Genomic DNA, 20,633 nt, shown 5'->3' on the forward strand with positions numbered 1-20,633 from the left:
TTTTTTTTTTCTTTTTTTTTGAGATTGAGTTTTGCTCTTGTCTCCCAGGCTGGAGTGCAGTGATTGCAATCTCGGCTTACTACCTCTGCCTCCTGGGTTCAAGTGATTTTCCCTCCTCAGCCTCTGAGTAGCTTGGATTTCAGGTACCCACCACTACACCCAGTTAATTTTTGTATTTTTAGTAGAGACAGAGTTCCACCATGTTAGCCAGGCTGGTCTTGACTCCTGACCTCAGGTGACCCGCCTACCTTGGCCTCCCAAAGTGCTTGGGATTACAGGTGTGAGCCACTGGGCCTAGCTGAATTGTACACTTTTCAACTGTCAAGTGATGGATTTCATATCATGTAAATTTATCTCAATAAGAAACATTAGTTTGGGTGCAGTGGCTCATGCCTGTAATCGCAGCACTTTGGGAGGTTAAGGGCAGACCACTTGAATCCAGGAATTTTGAGACCAACCTGGGCAATATGGTGAAGCCCTGTCTCTGCAACAAATACAAAAATATTAGCCAGGCATGGTGGTTTGTGCCTGTGGTCCCAGCTACTCTGGAGGCTGAGCTGGGAGAATCACTTAAGCCTGGGAATTTGAAGCTGCAGTGAACCGTGATTATGGCACTGCACTCCAGCCTGGGTGACAGAGTGAGACCCTGTCTCCAAAAGAAAAAATAAAAAGAGAAATTGGAGCTATACTCCTCTCCACTAAAGTGGAAAGTCAGAAAATCCTAATTATTAATGAGAATGTGGTATAATTGGAACTATCATAGTCATTGGAGTGTATATTAATAATACCTTTAGAAATTATTTGGCCTGTCTACTAAAGCTGAACATATACACAGGTGTAAGATACACACAGGTGCTGTCATTTAGCACTTTCACTCCACCCAATGTATATGTAACCATTAGAATGTTATAGCAGTTAAATAGCAAAACACTAAAAATAGCCCAATGTCCATGTGTAGCAGAAAAAATGATAACATTGTCATAGATTTAATGAATGAACTTACTATAAAGTGAGAATGGACTGCAAGTATACCTAACAGCTCATCTTGTGAAAATTTAACAAGTTATATACTTATGATTTGTATACATTTCTATGTGTATATTCTATTTGAAAACAGTTTGTATCAAAATAATAGGTATGACTGGGCATGGGGGCTCATGCCTGTAATCCTAGCACTTTGGGAGGCTGAGGCAGGCGGATCAGCTGAGGCCTGGAGCTTGAGACCACTTTGGCCAATGTGGTGAAACCCGGTCTGTTCTAAAAATATAAAAATTAGCTGCACGTGGTGACACGCGCCTGTAGTCCCAGCTACTCAGGAGGCTGAGGCAGGAGAATTGATTGAACTGGAAAGGTGGAGGTTGCAGTGAGCTGAGATCGTGCCATTGCACTCCAGCCTGGGTGACAGAGCAAGACTCTGCCTAAAAAAACATAAATTGATTTTAAAAATAAAAATAAATAAATAAATAGGGCCGGGCGCGGTGGCTCACGCCTGTAATCCCAGCACTTTCGGAGGCCGAGGTGGGCGGATCACAAGGTCAAGAGATCGAGACCATCCTGGCCAACATGGTGAAACCCCGTCTCTACTAAAAATCCAAAAATCTAGCTGGGCGTGGTGGCACACGCCTGTAGTCCCAGCTACTCGGGAGGCTGAGGCAGGAGAATTGCTTGAACCCAGGAGGCAGAGGTTGCAATGAGCCGAGGTCACACCACTGCACTCCAGCCTGGCATCTGGTGATGGAGTGAGACTCTGTCTCAAAAAAATAAATAAATAAAATAGATATTGCCTAATGAACACTACCAAAGTAGTTTAAATTTTTACTTGGAGGCCAAGGTAAGTGGATTGCTGGAGCCCACGAGTTAGAGATCAGCTTGGGCAATATTGTAAGACCCTGTCTGTACAAACAAATTTTTTATTTTAATTTTTTTAAAGTTAAAAATATTATTTGGGGAAAAAAATGAACATACCAAAATATTAGCAGGTATGAGATTTTGATAGTTCTGTGGGTTTTGTTTTTGAGACAGAGTCTCTGTTGCCCAGGCTGGAGAGCAGTGTTGCGATCTCAGCTCACTGCAACCTCTACATCCCTGGTTCAAGGGATTCTTCTGCCTCAGCCTCCCGAGTAGCTGGGACCACAGGTGTGCATCACCATGCCTGACTAATTTTTTTTTTTTGTATTTTTGATAGAGACTGGGTTTCACCATTTTGCCCAGGCTAGTCTCGAACTACTGGGCTCAAGCGATCCTCCCATCTTGGCCTCCCAAAATGCTGGGATTGTAGGTGTGAGCCACCACATCCAACCTAGTTCTCTTTTTTTTGCATATTATGCCCTTTTGTTATTTTATGACTTTACTGAATGTGTAAAAAGAGAAAATAATATTTTGGGTTGTATCCACAGGGGCTTTACATTTAGTTGCTATTAAATTTTAATCTTCTTATGGCTGTTATTCAGATATTTAAGTAGATGACATGAGTAATTTCTGTATTTTGCAGGCAAATTTTGTTAACAAAGCAGTAAATGGCCCCAAGTCAGAATCCATGGACTACAGTAAATATGGTCATGGGGAAGAACAAAAATCGGAATTGAACCCACATCCTGTTGAAAATGTAACTAAAAATGAAGAAAACATGACAGGCATCGAGGTGGAGAAGTGGACACAAAACAAGAAATCACATTTAGCTGATCACGTCAAAGATTTCAGTGCCAACGTCCCAGAACCTGAAAAATCAAACAACTCTGAAGTTGACAAGAAACGAACCAAACCTCCAAAATTGTTTGTACAAACCATAAGAAATGGCATTAAACATGTGCACTATGTACCCACTGAACCAAATGTGTCATTTAAAAAATTCAATATTGAAGCATTCAGCAAGACATTGGAAAACAGTTCATGTAAATTCCTAAAAGACACTGTAAACCATAACAACGCTATGAGCTCCGTTGCTACTGATATGAGTTGTGATCATCTCAAGGGGAGAAGTAATGTTTTAGTATTCCAGCAGCCTGGCTTTAAATGCAATTCCATTCCACATTCTTCACACTCCAACATAAATCATCATGCCAGCATACACAATGAAGGTGATCAACCAAAAACTCCTGAGAATATACAAAGTAAAGAACCAAAAGATGGATCTCCAGTTCAACCAAGTCTCTTGTCGTTAATGAAAGATAGGAGATTAACATTGGAGCAAGTGGTAGCCATAGAGGCCCTGACTCAACTCTCAGAAGCCCCATCAGAGAATTCCTCCCCATCAAAGTCAGAGAAAGAGGAAGAATCAGAGCAGAGAACAGCCAGTTTGCTTAATAGCTGCAAAGCTATTCTCTACTCTGTAAGAAAAGATCTTCAAGACCCAAACTTACAAGGAGAGTCACCAAATCTTCATCACTGTCCATCTTTGGGAAAACAAAGTTCATCCAGCATGGTGGTTTTCAATGGGCAAACTACTACACTTTCCAGCTCACATATCAGTTCAGCTACTAACCCGGCATCCACAAAGTCACATGAATATTCAAAAGTCACAAATTCATTATCTCTTTTTGTACCAAAATCAAATTCATCCAAGACTGAAACCAATAAAAGTGTTACTCAAGGGATAATTGCTCTAGACAATTGTTCCAATAATTTGCCTCAGTTGCCACCAAGAAATAATGAAGTGGGGTATTGTAACCAGTTACTGGACAGCAGCAAAAATTTGGACTCAGATGATCTATCATGTCAGGATGCAGCCCACACCCAAATTGAGGAAGACGTTGCAACACAGTTGACACAACTGGCTTCAATAATTAAGTTCAATTATATAAAACCAGAGGACAAAAATGTTGAAAGTACACCCACAAGCCTTGTTGCATGTAATATACAGCAAAAATACAATCAAGAGAAGGGCACAATACAACAGAAACCACCTTCAACTGTACAAAATAATCATGGTGCATCATTAACAAAGCAAAAGAACACAACCCAGAAAAAGACAAAATCCACCCCATCAAGAGATCGGCGGAAAAAGAAGCCCACAGTTGTAAGTTATCAAGAAAATGATCCGCAGCAGTGGGAAACATTGTCCTATGCGTATGGCACAGTATGTGACATTTGGATTGCATCGAAATTTCAAAAATTTGGGCAATTTTGTTCACATGATTTTCCTACTGTATTTGGGAAAATTTCTAACTCAGCCAAAATATGGAAACCACTGGCTCAAACAAGGTCCATTATACAACCCAAAACAATATTTCCTCCACTCACTCAGATAAAATTACAGAGGTATCCTGAAGCGGTAGAGGAAAAGGTTGAACCATTGGATTCACTCAGCTTATTTCATCTTAAAACGGAATCCAGTGGGAAGGCATTCACTGATAAAGCTTATAGCTCTCAGGTACAGTTAACAGCGAATGCCAATCAGAAAGCCCATCCTTTGACCCAGCCCTCCTCTCCACCTAACCAGTGTGCTAATGTGACGGCTGGCGATGACCAAATACGATTTCAACAGGTTGTTAAGGAGCAACTCATGCATCAGAGACTGCTAACACTGCCTGGTATCTCTCATGAAACACCCTTACCGGAGTCAGCACTAACTCTCAGGAATGTAAATGTAGTGTGTTCAGGTGGAATGACAGTGGTTTCTACCAAAAGTGAAGAGGAAGTCTCTTCATCCAGTGTTGGAACGTCAGAGTTTTCCATGGTGGACAGTGCACAGAAAAATTTCAGTGATTATGCTATGAACTTCTTTACTAATCCTACAAAAAACCTAGTGTCCATAACTAAAGATTCTGAACTGCCCACCTGCAACTGTCTCGGTGAGTACTTGTGTGGATGTGTTTTTATTTCACCTACACAAATTACCTCAGTCATGACTGAGGCAAATTCTGATACATCTTTTTGTGTGATATTTTTCCCCATTCTTATTCTAAGATGGATTAAGTAAATCTATAACCGTTTTCCTGTGGGACAGTTTGGTTCTGCTCACAAGAATGGAAAACTCAACTCATAATTTGGAAAAACAAGGATAAACCTTCTCAAAATATGCAGATGGTTGAATGTCCGTCAATTTATTGTGCATAGCATAAGAATGAATTTCCTAGGCAGGTGTGTTGGCTCTTGCCTGTAATCCCAACACTTTGCGAGGCCAAATCAGATGGGTCACTTGAGGTCAAGAGTTCCATACCAGCCTGGCCAATATGGTGAAACCCCATATCTACCTAAAATTTAAAAATTAGAAGCCAGGTGCAGTGGCTCACACCTGTAATCCCAGCACTTTGAGAGGCTGAGGTGGACAGATCACGAGGTCAGGAGATCAAAACCATCCTGGCCAACATGGTGAAACCCCGTCTCTACTAAAAAATACAAAAATTAGCTGGGCATGGTGGCATGTGCCTGTAGTCCTAGCTACTCTGGAGGCTAAGGAAGGAGAATCACTTGAGCCCGGGAGGTGGAGGTTGCAATGAGCCGAGATCAAGCCACTGCACTTCAGCCTGGTGACAGAGCGAGACTGTGTCTCAAAAAAAAAAAAAATTGGCCAGGCATGGTGGCTCACGCCTGTAATCCTAGCACTTTGGGAGGCCAAGGTGGGTGGATCACCTGAAGTCAGGAGTTTAAGACCAGCCTGGCCATGATGGTGAAACCCCATCTTTAAAAAAAAAAAAAAATTTCTTCTTTTAATTGAAAAAAAAAATTTAGTTGGGCTTGGTAGTACACACCTATAATCCCAGCTACTCTGGTGGCTGAGGCAGGAGAATTGCTTGAACCTGGAAGGTGGAGGTTACAGTGAGCTGAGATTATACCACTGCCCTCCAGATTGGGCAACAGAGCAAGACCCTATCTCAAAAAAAAAAAAGAATCACCTTAATAGTTTATTACAGTTTGTTTATGCTTCCTATATTAAAAAAAAGTCAACCTACAATCCTTGCATTATATTTTTTTGTGTGTGAGATACATATGGAGAATGTAAAACATATGTACAACTTAACAGTTAAAAAATATTTCGGTGGCAGTTGCTGTCCTACTCTAGAACTGAAAGTGATTTATGTCTTTTTCAGTATCCAGTGCTTTTGTGTTCTATCCATTACTGTCTTTGTCCAAAGAGCAGTTGATATTCTGAAACAATGTCTTTCCATTTCTCTGCAATACAAAATATATCTATGTATAAAGAAATTCCATAATCTTGGCCACTGGAAGAATTCATAAGCCTTTTTGAGTTTTAACTTTTTTTTTTTTTTGAGATGGAGTCTCACTCTGTCACCAGGCTGGAGTGCGGTAGTGCGATCTCGGCTCACTGCAACCTCTGTCTCCCAGTTCAAGCAACTCTCCTGCCTCAGTTTCTTGAGTAGCTGGGATTATGGGCATGCACCACCATGCCCAGCTAATTTTTGTATTTTTAGTAGAGACAAGGTTTCACCATGTTGGTGAGGATGGTCTTGAACTCCCGACCTCAGGTGATCCACCCACCTTGGCCTCCCAAAGTGCTGGGATTACAGGTGTGAGCCACTGCGCCCGGCCGAGTCTCAACATTTTTAACAAATTTGTTTGATAAATACCGATTTCCTATTTCAAAAAATCAAAGACTAACCAGTGGGCTAACATGAGTCATGTGCTAATACCTGACTCATGGACTGATCCCTAACCAATGTATATATACATTTTTGTGCCTTAGGAGTCATTGAAAGAGAAAATTCTGAAACATTTAGTTTTATTAGTGTGTTAAAAGCCCTGAGAAAATCTTACTGGGGAAAGATTCTCAGATAGATCTTAGGAGAAATTTTCTCTGGTTGAAACATGTGAAAGCTTAATTTGAATGCTGTACTGATTAGTTACTGTCTATGGTCAAATATCAGGTAAGCACTCTTCTAAGAAACCTGTCAACTCTAATATAGCTGTAAAAAAATAGGGAAATTAAATAGATTATGTCATTAAGATTCATTAGGCTGCTTGAAGCCCCATTATTTTGTCTATCATTATACAAGGGTGATAGAATAAATTTTGTAAAAAAAAATGTTTTGAACTTCATCCAAATAGGTTTAGTTATTGAAAGTCTTATTTAAAATATGGCTCCAAATCATAAAGACTCAATATTTGCCTTCATAATTATTTGTTATACTGAGGCACAGAGATATTTTTAATGGAAGTAGGTGGTTCAATATTACATTCCAGGATGAATTGTTAGGAAGGATAAATATATCATGCTGATAGAAAAAATAGTGTAGTGTGGCTGGGCACAGTGGCTCACACTTTTAATCCCAGCACTTTGGGAGCCTGAGGCGGGTGGATCACCTGAGGTCAGGAGTTCGAAACCAGCCTGGCCAACATGGTGAAATGCCGTCTCTACTAAAAACACAGAAAATAGCCAGGTGCGGTGATGGGTGCCTATAATCCCAGTTGCTCAGGAGGCTGAGGCAGGAGAATGGCTTGAACCTGGGGGACGGAGGTTGCAGTGAGCCAAGATTGTGCCACTGCACTCCAGCCTGAACGACAGAGTGACACTCCGTCTCAAAAAAAAAGAAAAAATAGTGTATTGTAGTGATAATATTTGATTCTTGTTTTTCCAAAGTACGCTTGTTGTTCGTAAATAATATCCTTCCATTTTTCTGCTCATCATTCAATACACAGTGTTTTTTAGGTTTTTGTTTTGGTTTATTTTGTTTGTTTGTGGATATGGGATCTCACTTTGTTACCCAGACTAGTCTTGAACTCTTGGTCTCAATGATCCTTGCGCCTCGGCTTCCTCATGTGCTGGGATTACAGGCGTGAGCCACCACCCCAGCTAACACAGTTTTGACAAACTATGATGTGCCAGTCATCAAGGATAGGCTCCTGTGAGAAGAATCTCACAGTTTGGAAACAGTGACAATGTTGTCTGAGTGGAGTTGAATTGGGAGAATAAGATTCTTGAATTAAAGAGAGAAGGATGTAATCCTGATACTGGCTTCCATTCTGGAGTTCTTACTACAAGTTTGATACTGTGCCTTGCCCTTGACTTGTTATGTTCACAGCAGCTCTTCAGAGGGGGGCTTATTATCCCCATTATGCAAATGCAGAAGCTGAAGCACAGAGACTTTCATAACTATCCAGTAACTGAACTGGGACTTAGAGACAGCAGTCTTCAACCCCAGAGCCTATCCTTATAACTTACACAATGTTGCTTAATAAATCTGAACTGTGAAAGGGAGAACACTTTTCTGAACATCCTTACAAATGGAAATAAGGCCTCTAGTTCAACAAATACATACCATTAATGTTTATATACCTGAGCTAGACTACTTTTTCTACGTGCATGTTTTTAAAAGGATGATTTTCTAGTTTGAAGACTCTTTCCTTATGCAAAATAACTAGTCACAGCATATAGGAATAGATAGCCAGGCATTCAAAGTTGAATAAGTACCTGCAGTGGACTTAGCTGTTTTATTTACTGTCACTAACATGTCTTTAGTAAATCATTACATGTGAATTTATTGTGCTCATTGTGTAGAAAAAGGCACTTAAATACAGAGAAACAAAAAGTGACCTACCAGTCAGTCACTTTTACCCAATCATCCCAAGTAGTACTATCATATCTGAAGGTAAAGAATTTCCATGGCAGAATTATGTTCTAGCAAAATAGAGTAATTCATCACTAGATTAGGATTCTTCAAACTGAGCACTACTGGTATTTTATCCTTCATAATTCTTTGTTGTGAGGAGCTGTCTTATGCATTATGGGATGTTTAGCAGCACCCCTAACCTCTATCCACTAGATGCCAGTAGTATTGCACACACATAACTGCTGAATTGTCACACCAAAAATGTCTCCAGGTATTTCCAAGAGTCTCCTTAGCGGCAACATTCCCTGGGTTCAAAATCACTGCTGTAGATCACCAAGAATAAGATAAAATCTATCAAGTGTATATTTCTTAAGAAGCCACAGAAATAGGCTGGGCATGGTGACTCACACCTGTAATCCCAGCACTTTTGGGAGGTTGAAGCGGGCAGATCACCTAGGTTAGGAGTTCCAGACCAGCCTGGCCAACGTGGTGAAACCCCATCTCTACTAAAAGTACAAAATTAGCCAACGTGGTGGCACATGCCTGTAATCCCAGCTACTTGGGAGGCTAAGACAGAAGAATCACTTGAACCCTGGAGGTGAAGGTTTCAGTGAGTCAAGGTGGTGTCACTGTTTTCCAGCCTGAACAACAAGAGCAAAACTCTGTCTCAAAAAAAAAAAAAAAATTAAAAAGAAGCTACAGAAGTAATTCTGCTAGTATTTGACATCTAATCAAAATGACTTTTTGGTGTAGGTATACCATGGCTAGAAATTCATGAAATGCAGAAGTTCCCCAGTAATTCTTGTTCACATGAGTCTAAGGGTCCAAATTAAAAATAGCATTTTTAGGCTGGGCGCGGTGGCTCAGGACTGTAATCCTTGCACTTTGGGAGGCCGAGGTGGGCAAATCACGAGGTCAGGCGTTCAAGACCAACCTGGCCAACCTGGTGAAACCCCGTCTGTACTAAAAACACTAAAAAATAAATTAGTACATTCCCTTCACTGTGTTTTATACTCGGGGAAAGTCAAAAAGAAATAGAATAAGGATAGAAATAGTAGTGTACAGCAGTAAAAATTAGCTGGGCACGGTGGCGTGTGCCTGTAATCCAATCTACTCAAGAGGCTGAGGCAGGAGAATTGCTTGAACCGGGACCCAGGAGGCGGAGTTTGCAGGGAGCTGAGATCATGCCACTTCGCTCCAATCTGGGCTACAAAGCAAGACTCCGTTTCAGGAAAGAAAAAAAAATGGCCAGTCGGGCGCGGTGGCTCAAGCCTATAATCCCAGCACTTTGGGAGGCCGAGGCGGGTGAATCAGGAGGTCAAGAGATCAAGACCATCCTGGTCAACAAGGTGAAACCCCGTCTCTACTAAAAATACAAAAATTAGCTGGGCATGGTGTAGTCCCAGCTACTCGGGAGGCTCAGGCAGGAGAATTGCTTGAACCCAGGAGGTGGAGGTTGTGGTGAGCCGAGGTCGCGCCATTGCACTCCAGCCTGGGTAACGAGCGAAACTCCATCTCAAAAAAAAAAGACATTTTTAAAGAAACACAAAATTAAATCCTCACAAAAATTCAAGTGGTACAGAAATATGACACAAACATCTTCCCATACTCTCATTCTCTGAAGATAAAACTTTTGTTATAGTTTTCTATGTAAAAGATTATTGATTTTAGTTTTGTTTCCATTTTTACAAAAATTTAAAACAATTTTTCAACTTGGTTTTTAAATGTAATTATATTGTTGCTTTTTAAATGTTTTATAAATGCTGTTTCAGTAGATTTATTGTATTCCACTTTATAAACATCCCATGATTTATTTAAACTGCATGTTATTGACAGATGTTGAGTGTTTTGCTCTCTTTTTGATAATTATATAATAGAATAAATTGTCTGCAATGAAATTGCTCTGCTCAATTTTAATAGGATTCTGAGGCCAACCTTTAAGATTTATTGCTCTTGAATAACTTTTAACATTATACCTCAATTAATACAGTTTTTTTTAAGCAGGAGATAGGAGTATAAATATGACCCACATCTTAAAGTAGTTTTTTTCTCCTCTGATTTTCAGAGGAAGAAAGAATTCGTTAGGGGCAGGAAGAAAGGAACATTAAAAACTAAATTCCGTGGCCTGTTGTCCTTGACATTAATTATCAAAGCTTACCAAAACCTTGTCAAGATTCATGGTTCTGAATTGAGGGGGAACAAAAAATATAAAAATAGCTTCTCCTGTCCCCTATGCAATTCTGTAAAGCTTTGGGTCTAATAATCTTATTCCTTCCACAGATCGAGTAATACAAAAAGACAAAGGCCCATATTATACACACCTTGGGGCAGGACCAAGTGTTGCTGCTGTCAGGGAAATCATGGAGAATAGGTGAGGAAATACGCTTCCCTGTTAAAATCATTCTTACTGTGGATCTGACTCAATGCAGATAAATCATCTGTGGGAACAAATGACGTGATTGAAAAATGTTCAGGAGTATGAGTTGGATGTTTCTTAGGGCCCAACAAAGGAGGGATGTCCCGGTGTCCCTCCTGAGCCACCCATCATACAAGCTGTTGGGCATATAAAAGAGCACCCACAAAGCAAGGCTAATTGTCTTTGATAAACTCAGAAGTACTTTTTATATTATTGTACAATGGTAGAAATAGGTCAAATTACCACCCTTGACACTGCATACCCTACATCCCCATTGCTTGTCTTGCAGTCAGCCTGTTTTTAAAGAGTGATCTTTAAGGATAAGTGAGTAGGACTGGATAACAAATTAAAATACCTGCCACACAAAAGCAGATGTTTAACAAAAGTAAATCATGAGGAGTGTTTGATTTTTGAACTTCTGTACATCTAGATCTTAAACATATTAACATGTTCAAAGCTGAAGCCTTAAATACATATTGTAATTAATTAGTACATTCCCTTCACTGTGTTTTATACTCAGGTATGGTGAAAAAGGAAATGCAATAAGGATAGAAATAGTAGTGTACACCGGCAAAGAAGGGAAAAGCTCTCATGGGTGTCCAATTGCTAAGTGGGTAAGTGTTTCCTATTTATAGATTGTTTTGAAGCTTGTTATCCAGAGCTGATATTTATACATTTTCAATAGCCAGAGTGACCTTTGTTTTATTTATTCATTTATTTTATTTGTGGTTGTGTGTGAGGCCTCTACTAAAAATGCAAAAATTAGCCAGGGGTGGTGACAGGTGCCTGTAGTCCCAGCTATTAGGGAGGCTGAGGCAGGAGAATTGCTTTGATCCAGGAGGCGAAGGTTGCAGTGAGCCATGATCATGCCACTGCATGACAAAAGTGAGCCTGGCGACAAAGTGAGACTCCATCTCAAAAAAATATATAGCAGCGTGGGTTATCAGGGAATGCCTTTCAAGGAAGGGAACATTTGAGCTGAGAAAGGAGTGAGAAAAAGAAACTAAGTATGAAGAGGATAAGCAGGGAGTAGAATTCCTAAGCAGAGAAAACCGCAACAAAAAAGATCTTGGGTTAAGAAAGCAGAATTATTTGAAATTAAGATGATAGTTAATTGAACCAGGTGGGGGTAAAAGGTGAATGATTTTGTAGGCCATAGTGAGGAGCTGCGGTTTTAGCCCAGGAGTAACATGAAGGCTTTGAAGTATTTTAGACGGAGATGTGTTATCTGGTTTATGTTTTATAAATAGTATTTAGGGAACTAACTGATAAGACCTGTATTCATTATCTGTCACTGTTCAGCATCTTTGAATAACAAACAGGTATTATCTCCTGCAGTTTTAGTGAGTTGGGAATCCAAGCAGTGCTTCTGGCATAGGCTCATATGAGGATGCAATCATCTGAAAACTTGACAGGGGAAGAGTGGTGCAGCTGGAGGGCCCACTTCCAAGCTCACTTGCAGGAGGCCTTCGTTCTTTGATGGCTGTTGGCTGGAGGCCTCAGTTCTTCCTCATCTTAAATGTTTTCATAACACGGCAGCTTGGTTTCCCCCAGAGTGAGTGAATAAAAAGAGGGCAAGGAGGAAGCTACAGTGTCTTTTATCACCTCCAGAGGTTGAGGCCAGTTGTTCAAGGTCACAGTGCACTATGATGGCTCCTGTGAATCCATAGCCAGCCACTGCACTCCAGCCTGAGCAACATAGCAAGACCCCACCCACATCGCTTAAAAAAAATAAAAAATAAAATAAACTAGATTCCCTTATAAATCTCCCATGCTGGCTTTGTGGTAATAATTTTCTTGCTCTTCGCCTTTCTCCTGCCAGTTATAGATTTCTCAAACAGTATACTTTTATTTTGTTTTGTTCTTTTGTGTCTGGCCTATACATAGTACCTTGTACATTTGATGAAATAAAGCACACAATTGGTTCCCAATATCTGGCACTGATGGTTGTTACAGATTTATTGAACTGTATCTGTTAGCTATTTCTGAATTGTTTATTAAGTAGCAAGGAATGAGTATGTCCTCATGATGAAGCAGCTGGCTTCCCTTACAGAGAGTATCCAAAGGAGAGCAAGGTAACTAGGCTTATTGGTGGGATTGGAAATGATTTCTTTTTCCTGTCTTTAAAACCCTTTCTAATATAATATTAATGACAGTGATATAAAGAATTGTAGTATATAGTTCTTTTTTTTTTCTTAAGAAGGCAAATACCCGGGCGTGGTGGGTCACGCCTGTAATCCAAGCACTTTGGAGGCCAAGGCGGGTGGATCACCTGAGGTCAGGAGTTCAAGACCAGCCTGACCAACATGGTGAAACCCCGTCTTAAAAAGAGAGAAAATATTTTTAAAAAGAAAAAAAAAAGAAGGCAAATATAGGCCGGGTGCAGTGGCTCACGCCTGTAATCCCAGCACTTTGGGAGGCTGAGGCATGCAGATCACCTGAGGCTGGGAGTTCAAGACCATCCTGGCTAACATGGTGAAACAACCCCATCTCTACTGAAAATACAAAATTAGCCGGGAGTGGTGGCACATGCCTGTAATCCCAGCTACTCGGGAGCCTGGGAAACAAAAGCGAAACTCCATCTCAAAAACAAAAAAAAAAAAAAAAGAAGAAGGCAAATATAAACCCTGTATTTTAAATATTTTGCTAGCAACTTTCTGTTTAGTATTTTTCCCTAGTGAAATTTTATTTGTTTGTTTTGGAGATAAGTCTGTCTGTGTTGCCTGGGTTAGAGGGCACTAACACGGGGGTCCCTAACCCCTGGGCCATGGACTAGTAGGAACCTGACCTCAAGGCAGGAGGTGAGCAGCAGGCGAGCAAGTGAAGCTTCATCTGTATTTATAGCCACTGCCCATTGCTAGCATTACCACCTGAGCTCTGCCTCCTGTAAGATCAGCAGTGGCATTAGATTCTAATAGGATTGCAAACCCTATTGTGAACTGTACATGTGAGGGATGTAGGTTGTGCTCTCCTGAATCTGATGCTTGATGATCTGTCACTGTCTTCCATCACCCCCAATGGGACCACCTAGTTGTAGGAACACAAGCTAAGGGCTCCTGCTGATTCTACATTATGGTGAGTTGTATAATTACTTTATTATATATTATAACGTAATAATAATAGAAATAAAGTGCATAACAAAGGTAATGCCCTTGCGTCATCCCAAAACCTCTCTCCCCAGCCCCATGTTCATGGAAAAATTGTCTTCCATGAAACGGGCCCCTGGTGCTGAAAAGGTTGGGGACCACTGCACTAACACATAGTTCACTACAGTCTTGAACCCCAGGCTCAAGTGATCCACCCACCTTAGCCTGGCAATTAGCAAGGACTACATGGGCACGCCACCATGCCTGGTTAATTTTTTCTTCTTTTTTGTAGTGTCGAGGTTTTGCTATGTTGCCCAAGCTTGTCTTGAACTCAAGCCTCTGTCTGCCCCAGTCTCCCAAAGTCCTGGGATTACAGGTGTGAGCCACCAGCCCCAGCGGCAACATTCTATTTAAATCCTTAGGGTTATTAGGTACAGAAGGTATTTGGCATTTTTCATGAAGCAGGTATATTTGAATTGCTATCTTATTTTCTCTTGTGCAATATGTCTTTTCAGAATGAGAATAATACCTTTGTATATACTAATGTATATCTGGCTCTTTTCACAAATGCAAAAATAATCCAATGATAAGAAATGAAATAAAGCACTGCTGCTGAGCAACATAATGAAAATTTTGCTATCGGCCGGGCGCGGTGGCTCAAGCCTGTAATCCCAGCACTTTGGGAGGCCGAGGCGGGTGGATCACGAGGTCAAGAGATCGAGACCATCCTGGTCAACATGGTGAAACCCCGTCTCTACTAATACAAAAAATTAGCTGGGCATGGTGGCGCGTGCCTGTAATCCCAGCTACTCAGGAGGCTGAGGCAGGAGAATTGCCTGAACCCAGGAGGCGGAGATTGCAGTGAGCCGAGATCGCGCCATTGCGCTCCAGCCTGGGTATCAAGAGCGAAACTCCGTCTCAAAAAAAAAAAAAAAAAAAAAAAAAATTTTGCTATCTACTAATGACGATTCAAAAGTGTAATCTTGATAACAAAACCATGTAATACTATTGCATTTTTTTTTTTCTGAGACTGAGTTTCACTCTTGTTGCCTCTGCTAGAGTGTAATGTCGTGATCTTGGCTCACCACAACCTATACCTATGGGGTTCAAGCAATTCTCCTGCCTCAGCCTCCTGAGTAGCTAGGATTACAGTACTACAGGCACGTGCCATCACACCTGGCTAATTTTGCATTTTTAGTAGAGACAGGGGTTTCTCCATGTTGGACAGGCTGGTCTTGAACTTCTGGCCTCAGGTGATCTGTCTGCCTCGGCCTCCCAAAGTGCTGGGATTACAGACGTGAGCCACCTCGCCCGGCCATACTATTGCATTTGTATGAAGATAAAATAGGTTTCTTTACTGATTATATATGTCAGAAAAATCATAATGTTAGCCAAACTTTATTTTTCCAATCTTTCCAGGTTATCTTACTTAAAATACATATTGTTCACTGCTTTTGCTTATCGTAATATTGAGCCTAGAATTAGCACTTAATAAATTTGTGTTGACTCAATTAATATGGAGTTTGTATATGACTATTTAGAAAATTGTTGTAGGGCTGGACATGGTGGGTCATGCCTGTAATCCCAGAACTTCGGGAGCTCAGGAGTTCAAGACCAGCATGGACAACATAGTGAAACCTGGTCTCTACCAAAATACAAAAAATTAGCCAGGCGTGGTCACGTGCACCTGTAGTCCCAGCTAACCAGGGGCTGAAGCACAAGAATCGCTTGAACCTGGGAGGCAGAGTTTGCAGATTATGCCACTACACTCCAGCCTGGGCAACAGAGCCACAGTCTGTCTGAAAACAAAACAAAACAAAACAAAAATTCCCAGGTGAGCGCAGTGCCTCCTTATCTGTATAACTGTAGTTAATCCCAGCACTTTGGGAGGCTGAGGTGGGAGGATCACTAGAGCCCAGTAGTTGGAGACCAGCCTGGGCAACATAGTGAGACTTTACAAAAAATAAAAATTAAAAATTAGCTGAGTGTGGTGGTGTGTGTCTGTGGTTCCATCTCCTTGGGAGACTCAGGCAGGACAATGGCTTGCCCCTAGGAGGAGGTGGTTGTAGTGAACCATTCTCAGGCCACTGCACTCCAGCCTGAGTGACAGAACGAGTCCTGCCTACAAAGAGAAAAGAAAGTTGAGTATTTTTAATTTGAATTGGTATCTTGATAAAGTGTGGCTGTGGTATTCATTATTAGTTATTTGCTGAAGCATGGAAACTGAGTTATTAGAGCTAGGAATCTGCTGGAGTTGCCCACCCACACTTGAACTTAGGTAGAGGTTGAATGAAAATTGGAATTTAAAAATGTCCATGGAACTAAGACCAGAGGTGGGATCCAAGATGGCTGATCACTAGCAGCTCGGGCTCGTAGCTCCCAGTGAAAGCGCAGAGAACGAGAGGATGCCACACTTTCAGACGAATATTTGTTGCTCACGGACCAAGAGATTCCCAGCGGAGGAGCCCCACGGGTCGCCAGGGCGACTCTTGTGGCCGGTGCAGCGGTTTTGCTGGCGCCTTAGCACGGCAGTTCTTGGTGCAGAGTCCAGAGATTCCTGGGCAGAAAAGCACCATCAATCTTAACACCGCTGTTTTGGCCGGCACAGTGGATTGCTCAGATTTCGGCACTGGGAATCAACAAGTTGGACGTCCGCTCAGAGACCTAGTTAGAAAGTCGGTAATTACAAAGACGACAGAGGGATAAATATATAATGAAGGGAAGAAACCAGCCTAAAAAGGCAGAGAATACTCAAAATCAGAATGCCTCACCCTCTACAGGGGATCGCAGTTCCTCATCAGTAACGGAACAAGGCTTAATGGAGAACGAGTGTGTTCCAATAACAGAAGCAGGTTTCAAAAGGTGGGTGATAAGAAACTTCTCTGAATTAAAAGAACTTGTTCTAACTCAATGCAAAGAAACTAAGAACCTTGAAAAAAGGTTTGACGAAATGTTAACGAGAATGGACAATTTAGAGAGGAATATAAGTGAATTGATGGAGCTGAAAAACACAACACGAGAACTTCGCAAAGTATGCACAAGTTTAAACAGTCAAATTGATCAAGCAGAAGAAAGGATATCAGAAGTCGAGGACCAGCTCAGTGAAATGAAACGAGAAGACAAGATTGCAGAAAAAAACATAAAAAGGAATGAGCAAAGTCTCCAGGAAATATGGGACTATGTGAAAAGACCTAATTTATGTTTGATAGGTGTACCTGAATGTGACGAAGAGAATGAATCTAAGTTGGAAAATACTCTTCAGGATATCATTAAGGAAAACTTTCCCAACCTAGCAACGCAGGGTAACATTCAACTCCAGGTAATACAGAGAACACCACAAAGATATTCTTCAAGAAGACCAACCCCAAGGCACATAATCGCCAGATTTATTAGGGTTGAAATGAAGGAGAAAATACTAAGGGCAGCCAGAGAGAAAGGTCAGGTTACCCATAAAGGGAAACCTATCAGACTTACAGCAGATCTCTCAGCAGAAACCCTACAAGCCAGAAAAGAGTGGGGACCAATATTTAACATCCTTAAAGAAAAGAACTTTCAACCCAGAATTACATATCCAGCCAAACTAAGCTTTATAAGCAAAGGAAAAATTAAATATTTTGTGAACAAACAAGTACTTAGAGACTTCACCACCACCAGGCCTGCTTTACAAGAGCTTCTGAAAGAAGTACTATACATATAAAGGAACAACCAATATTAGCCTTTTCAAAAATATATCAAAAAGCAAAGAGCATTAACAAAATGAAAAATTTACACTAACTAATGGGCAAAACAGCCAGCTAGCATCAAATGCCAGTATTAACCTTATATATATTCTAATTGGATAAAAAGCCACAACCCACTGGTATGCTGCATCCAGGCCCATCTCAAATGCAATGATACACAAAGACTCAAAACAAAGAGAAGGGGGAAGATTTACCAACCAAACAGAGAGTAAAAATAAACAAATAAACAAAAAGCAGGAGATGCAATTCTCACCTCTGATAAAGTAGACTTTAAAGCAACAAAGATCAAAAGAGGCAAAGAAGGACATTACATAATGGTAAAAGGATCAATGTAACAAGAAGAGCTAACGATTCTATAGATTAACGAGACAGAAAATTAACAAGGACATCCAGGACTTGAACTCAGACCTGGAACAAGTAAACTTAATAAACATTTATAGAACTCTCCACTTCAAATACACAAAACATACATTACCACCTCACACCTATTCCAAAAGTGACTACATAATTGGAAGTAAATCACCCCTCAGTAATCGCATAGCATTTCATAGGTTTAAATGAAATATTGGTTGGCTGCTTGTTTGTTATTTTCTTCCCTTATTCCTTCCTGTCTACATCATTAAGTATAATTATTGGTATAAAAGAGGTTTTCAATACCCATTACTAAACTGCATTCTAGCCTGGGCAAGAAAGCAATACTCCCATTCTCTCTCTCTTTCTCTTTTTCTTCCTCTTCTTCATTCTTTTTTTTCTTTCTTTCTTAAAAAAAAAAAAAATGTCCATGAAGGAAGGTGGGAAAAAATTTAAGACAATTTTAAACAGAGAATTAGATCTGTCTGGGTGCTACATAGTTTGTAGAAATTTACTATGAGGTTATTTTGAATGACACTAGTGCAGTTGGGTGGACTGTATGTGGGTGGGGGAGGAACTGAAGGTCAAGAATCTTGAACTAAGAAATCGAATACACATGCAACTAGTGAATTGCTTTGCTCCAAACTTACTTTTCACCTTGGATACTGTAAATTTTTTGTGTTTTTATTATAAAACATTAATTTATATCAAGCATCATTTCATCTATTAGTATGCTTAGGTTTGTTAACAGTATTAGAGTTCTGTCCTAATTCACTTTCTTTTTTCATTTTAATTTGTGTTTCTCTTGTCTCCCTTTTGTTTTTTTTTCCCTTAATTGTGCTCTGTTGCCCAGGCTTGAGTGCAGTGGTGTGATCTCAGCTCACTGCAACTTCTTCCTCCCAGGTTCAAGCGATTTTCCTGCCTCAGCCTTTGCCATGTTGCCCAGGCTGGTCTTGAAATCCTGACCTCAAGTGATCTGCCCACCTCCACCTCCACCTCTCAAAATGCTGGGATTACAGGCGTGAGCCACCGTGCCCAGCCCTCTTGTCTTCTTTTCTCGGAAGAGAGATCTATTGCTTCTCTTTTTAATGATCACACACAAAAAGTCTAACAGCAAATTCTAACTGGCCAGCACCACTTTGTGAGCCGTTCTTACATTGTTTTGCCTATGTTCTCAACACTGTTTTATTCTTCCCTTGAAATGTTTCCTTGCCAGATGGTCATTAATATTCTCACATAATTATTAGTATTTGGCAGAAATTTTTGACTCTTTTTTTCTCTGCTGTTACTTTGGATCTTGTGAGGAGCCAGTTATCTTGTTCTTCAGTAGATTTTGAGGAAAAGGGTATTGTAGATTCTTAGATGCATCTTAGAATCTCTTGAACTCAGGAGGTGGAGGTTGCAGTGAACTGAGGTTGTGCCATTGCCGTCCAGCCTGGGTGACTGAGTGAGACCTGCCTAAAGAAAAAAAACAAAAAGTGATCTAATTCCATTAGGTTGAAAATTAATTTTAAAATTAAAGGAAAATTAAAAACAAAAAACCAAAAACAAAAAGTATTTTAAAAATTAGCTGCACGTGGTGAGTAAATCACATTTAAGAATTTCCCAACTGGCCAGACTCAGTGGCCCACACCTATAATCCCAGCACTTTGGGAGGCTGAACAGGTGGATCACTTAAGGCCCAGAGTTCGAGACCAACCTGGCCAACATGGTGAAACCCTGTCTTTGCTAAAAATACGAAAATCAGCTGGGCATGGTGGTGCAAGTCTGTAATCCCAGCTACTTGGGAGGCTGAGGCAGGAGAATCGCTTGAACCCAGGAGGCAGAGGTTGCAATGAGCCAAGATCATGCCACTGTACTCCAGCCTGGGTGATAGAGTGAGACTCTGTCTCAAAAAATAGAAAAATAAAAATAAAAAAGAATTTCCCATCTAGGTACACGGTGGCTCACACCTGTAATCCCAGAGCTTTAGGATGCCAAGGTAGGAGAATCACTTTAGACTTTCTGTTACTCTTTTTATACTTCCCTTCTTGAGCTTCTGGGGTAATGGCAGAAGTAGGGAAAGTAAGTCAAACCGTGGATGGCCTCGTTGGCTCCAGTGACTGAGTGCTTCACATTGGGCACCGTATGATGAGTTCCCCTCTATAGGATTCTGTATTGGTCAGTAGAGCAGGTATGGTAATGAATACCTCCAAGTGAATTTTTTTGTGTGTGTGGGTGGGGGGGATAAAGTCTCATTCTGTCGCCCAGGATAGAGTACAGTGGCATGATCTGGGTGATTCACCCACCTTTGCCTCCCAAAGTGCTGGGATTACAGGCATGAGCCACCGAACCCAGCAAGTGAACATTTTATTTACCACTCCTGTCTGATGTGACCCAAGTTTGGAGATGAAGCTAGTATCCAAAAGTCCTCAAACCATCTTTCTTGGATTTATACATGTTTTCAATCTTCAAAACCATTCCCTTTTTTGTTGTCGTTGTTCATTCTTCCAGGGTTCTACCTAATTACCTGCCTTGGTTATATCTGGGCTAT

General features: G+C 40.8%; 1 protein-coding gene across 8 annotated transcripts in view; it reads left to right on the forward strand.

Annotated features, from left to right (window-relative positions):
* The window catches only part of TET1 (tet methylcytosine dioxygenase 1), a 149,573-nt gene that overhangs the window by 84,074 nt on the left and 44,866 nt on the right, over window positions 1–20,633 (forward strand). For all 8 annotated transcript variants that reach the window (XM_012451417.2, XM_012451418.2, XM_012451416.2 and 5 more), the window contains 3 exons: window positions 2,492–4,790; window positions 10,788–10,878; window positions 11,444–11,537. In XM_012451417.2, coding sequence (XP_012306840.2) covers window positions 2,492–4,790; window positions 10,788–10,878; window positions 11,444–11,537 — 2,484 coding nt within the window. The remainder of the gene's footprint in view (window positions 1–2,491; window positions 4,791–10,787; window positions 10,879–11,443; window positions 11,538–20,633) is intronic.

This window comes from Aotus nancymaae, unplaced genomic scaffold (assembly GCF_030222135.1).
Source record: "Aotus nancymaae isolate 86718 unplaced genomic scaffold, 86718_ANA_hifiasm-v0.15.2.pri h1tg000010l, whole genome shotgun sequence".
NCBI lineage: Eukaryota > Metazoa > Chordata > Mammalia > Primates > Aotidae > Aotus > Aotus nancymaae.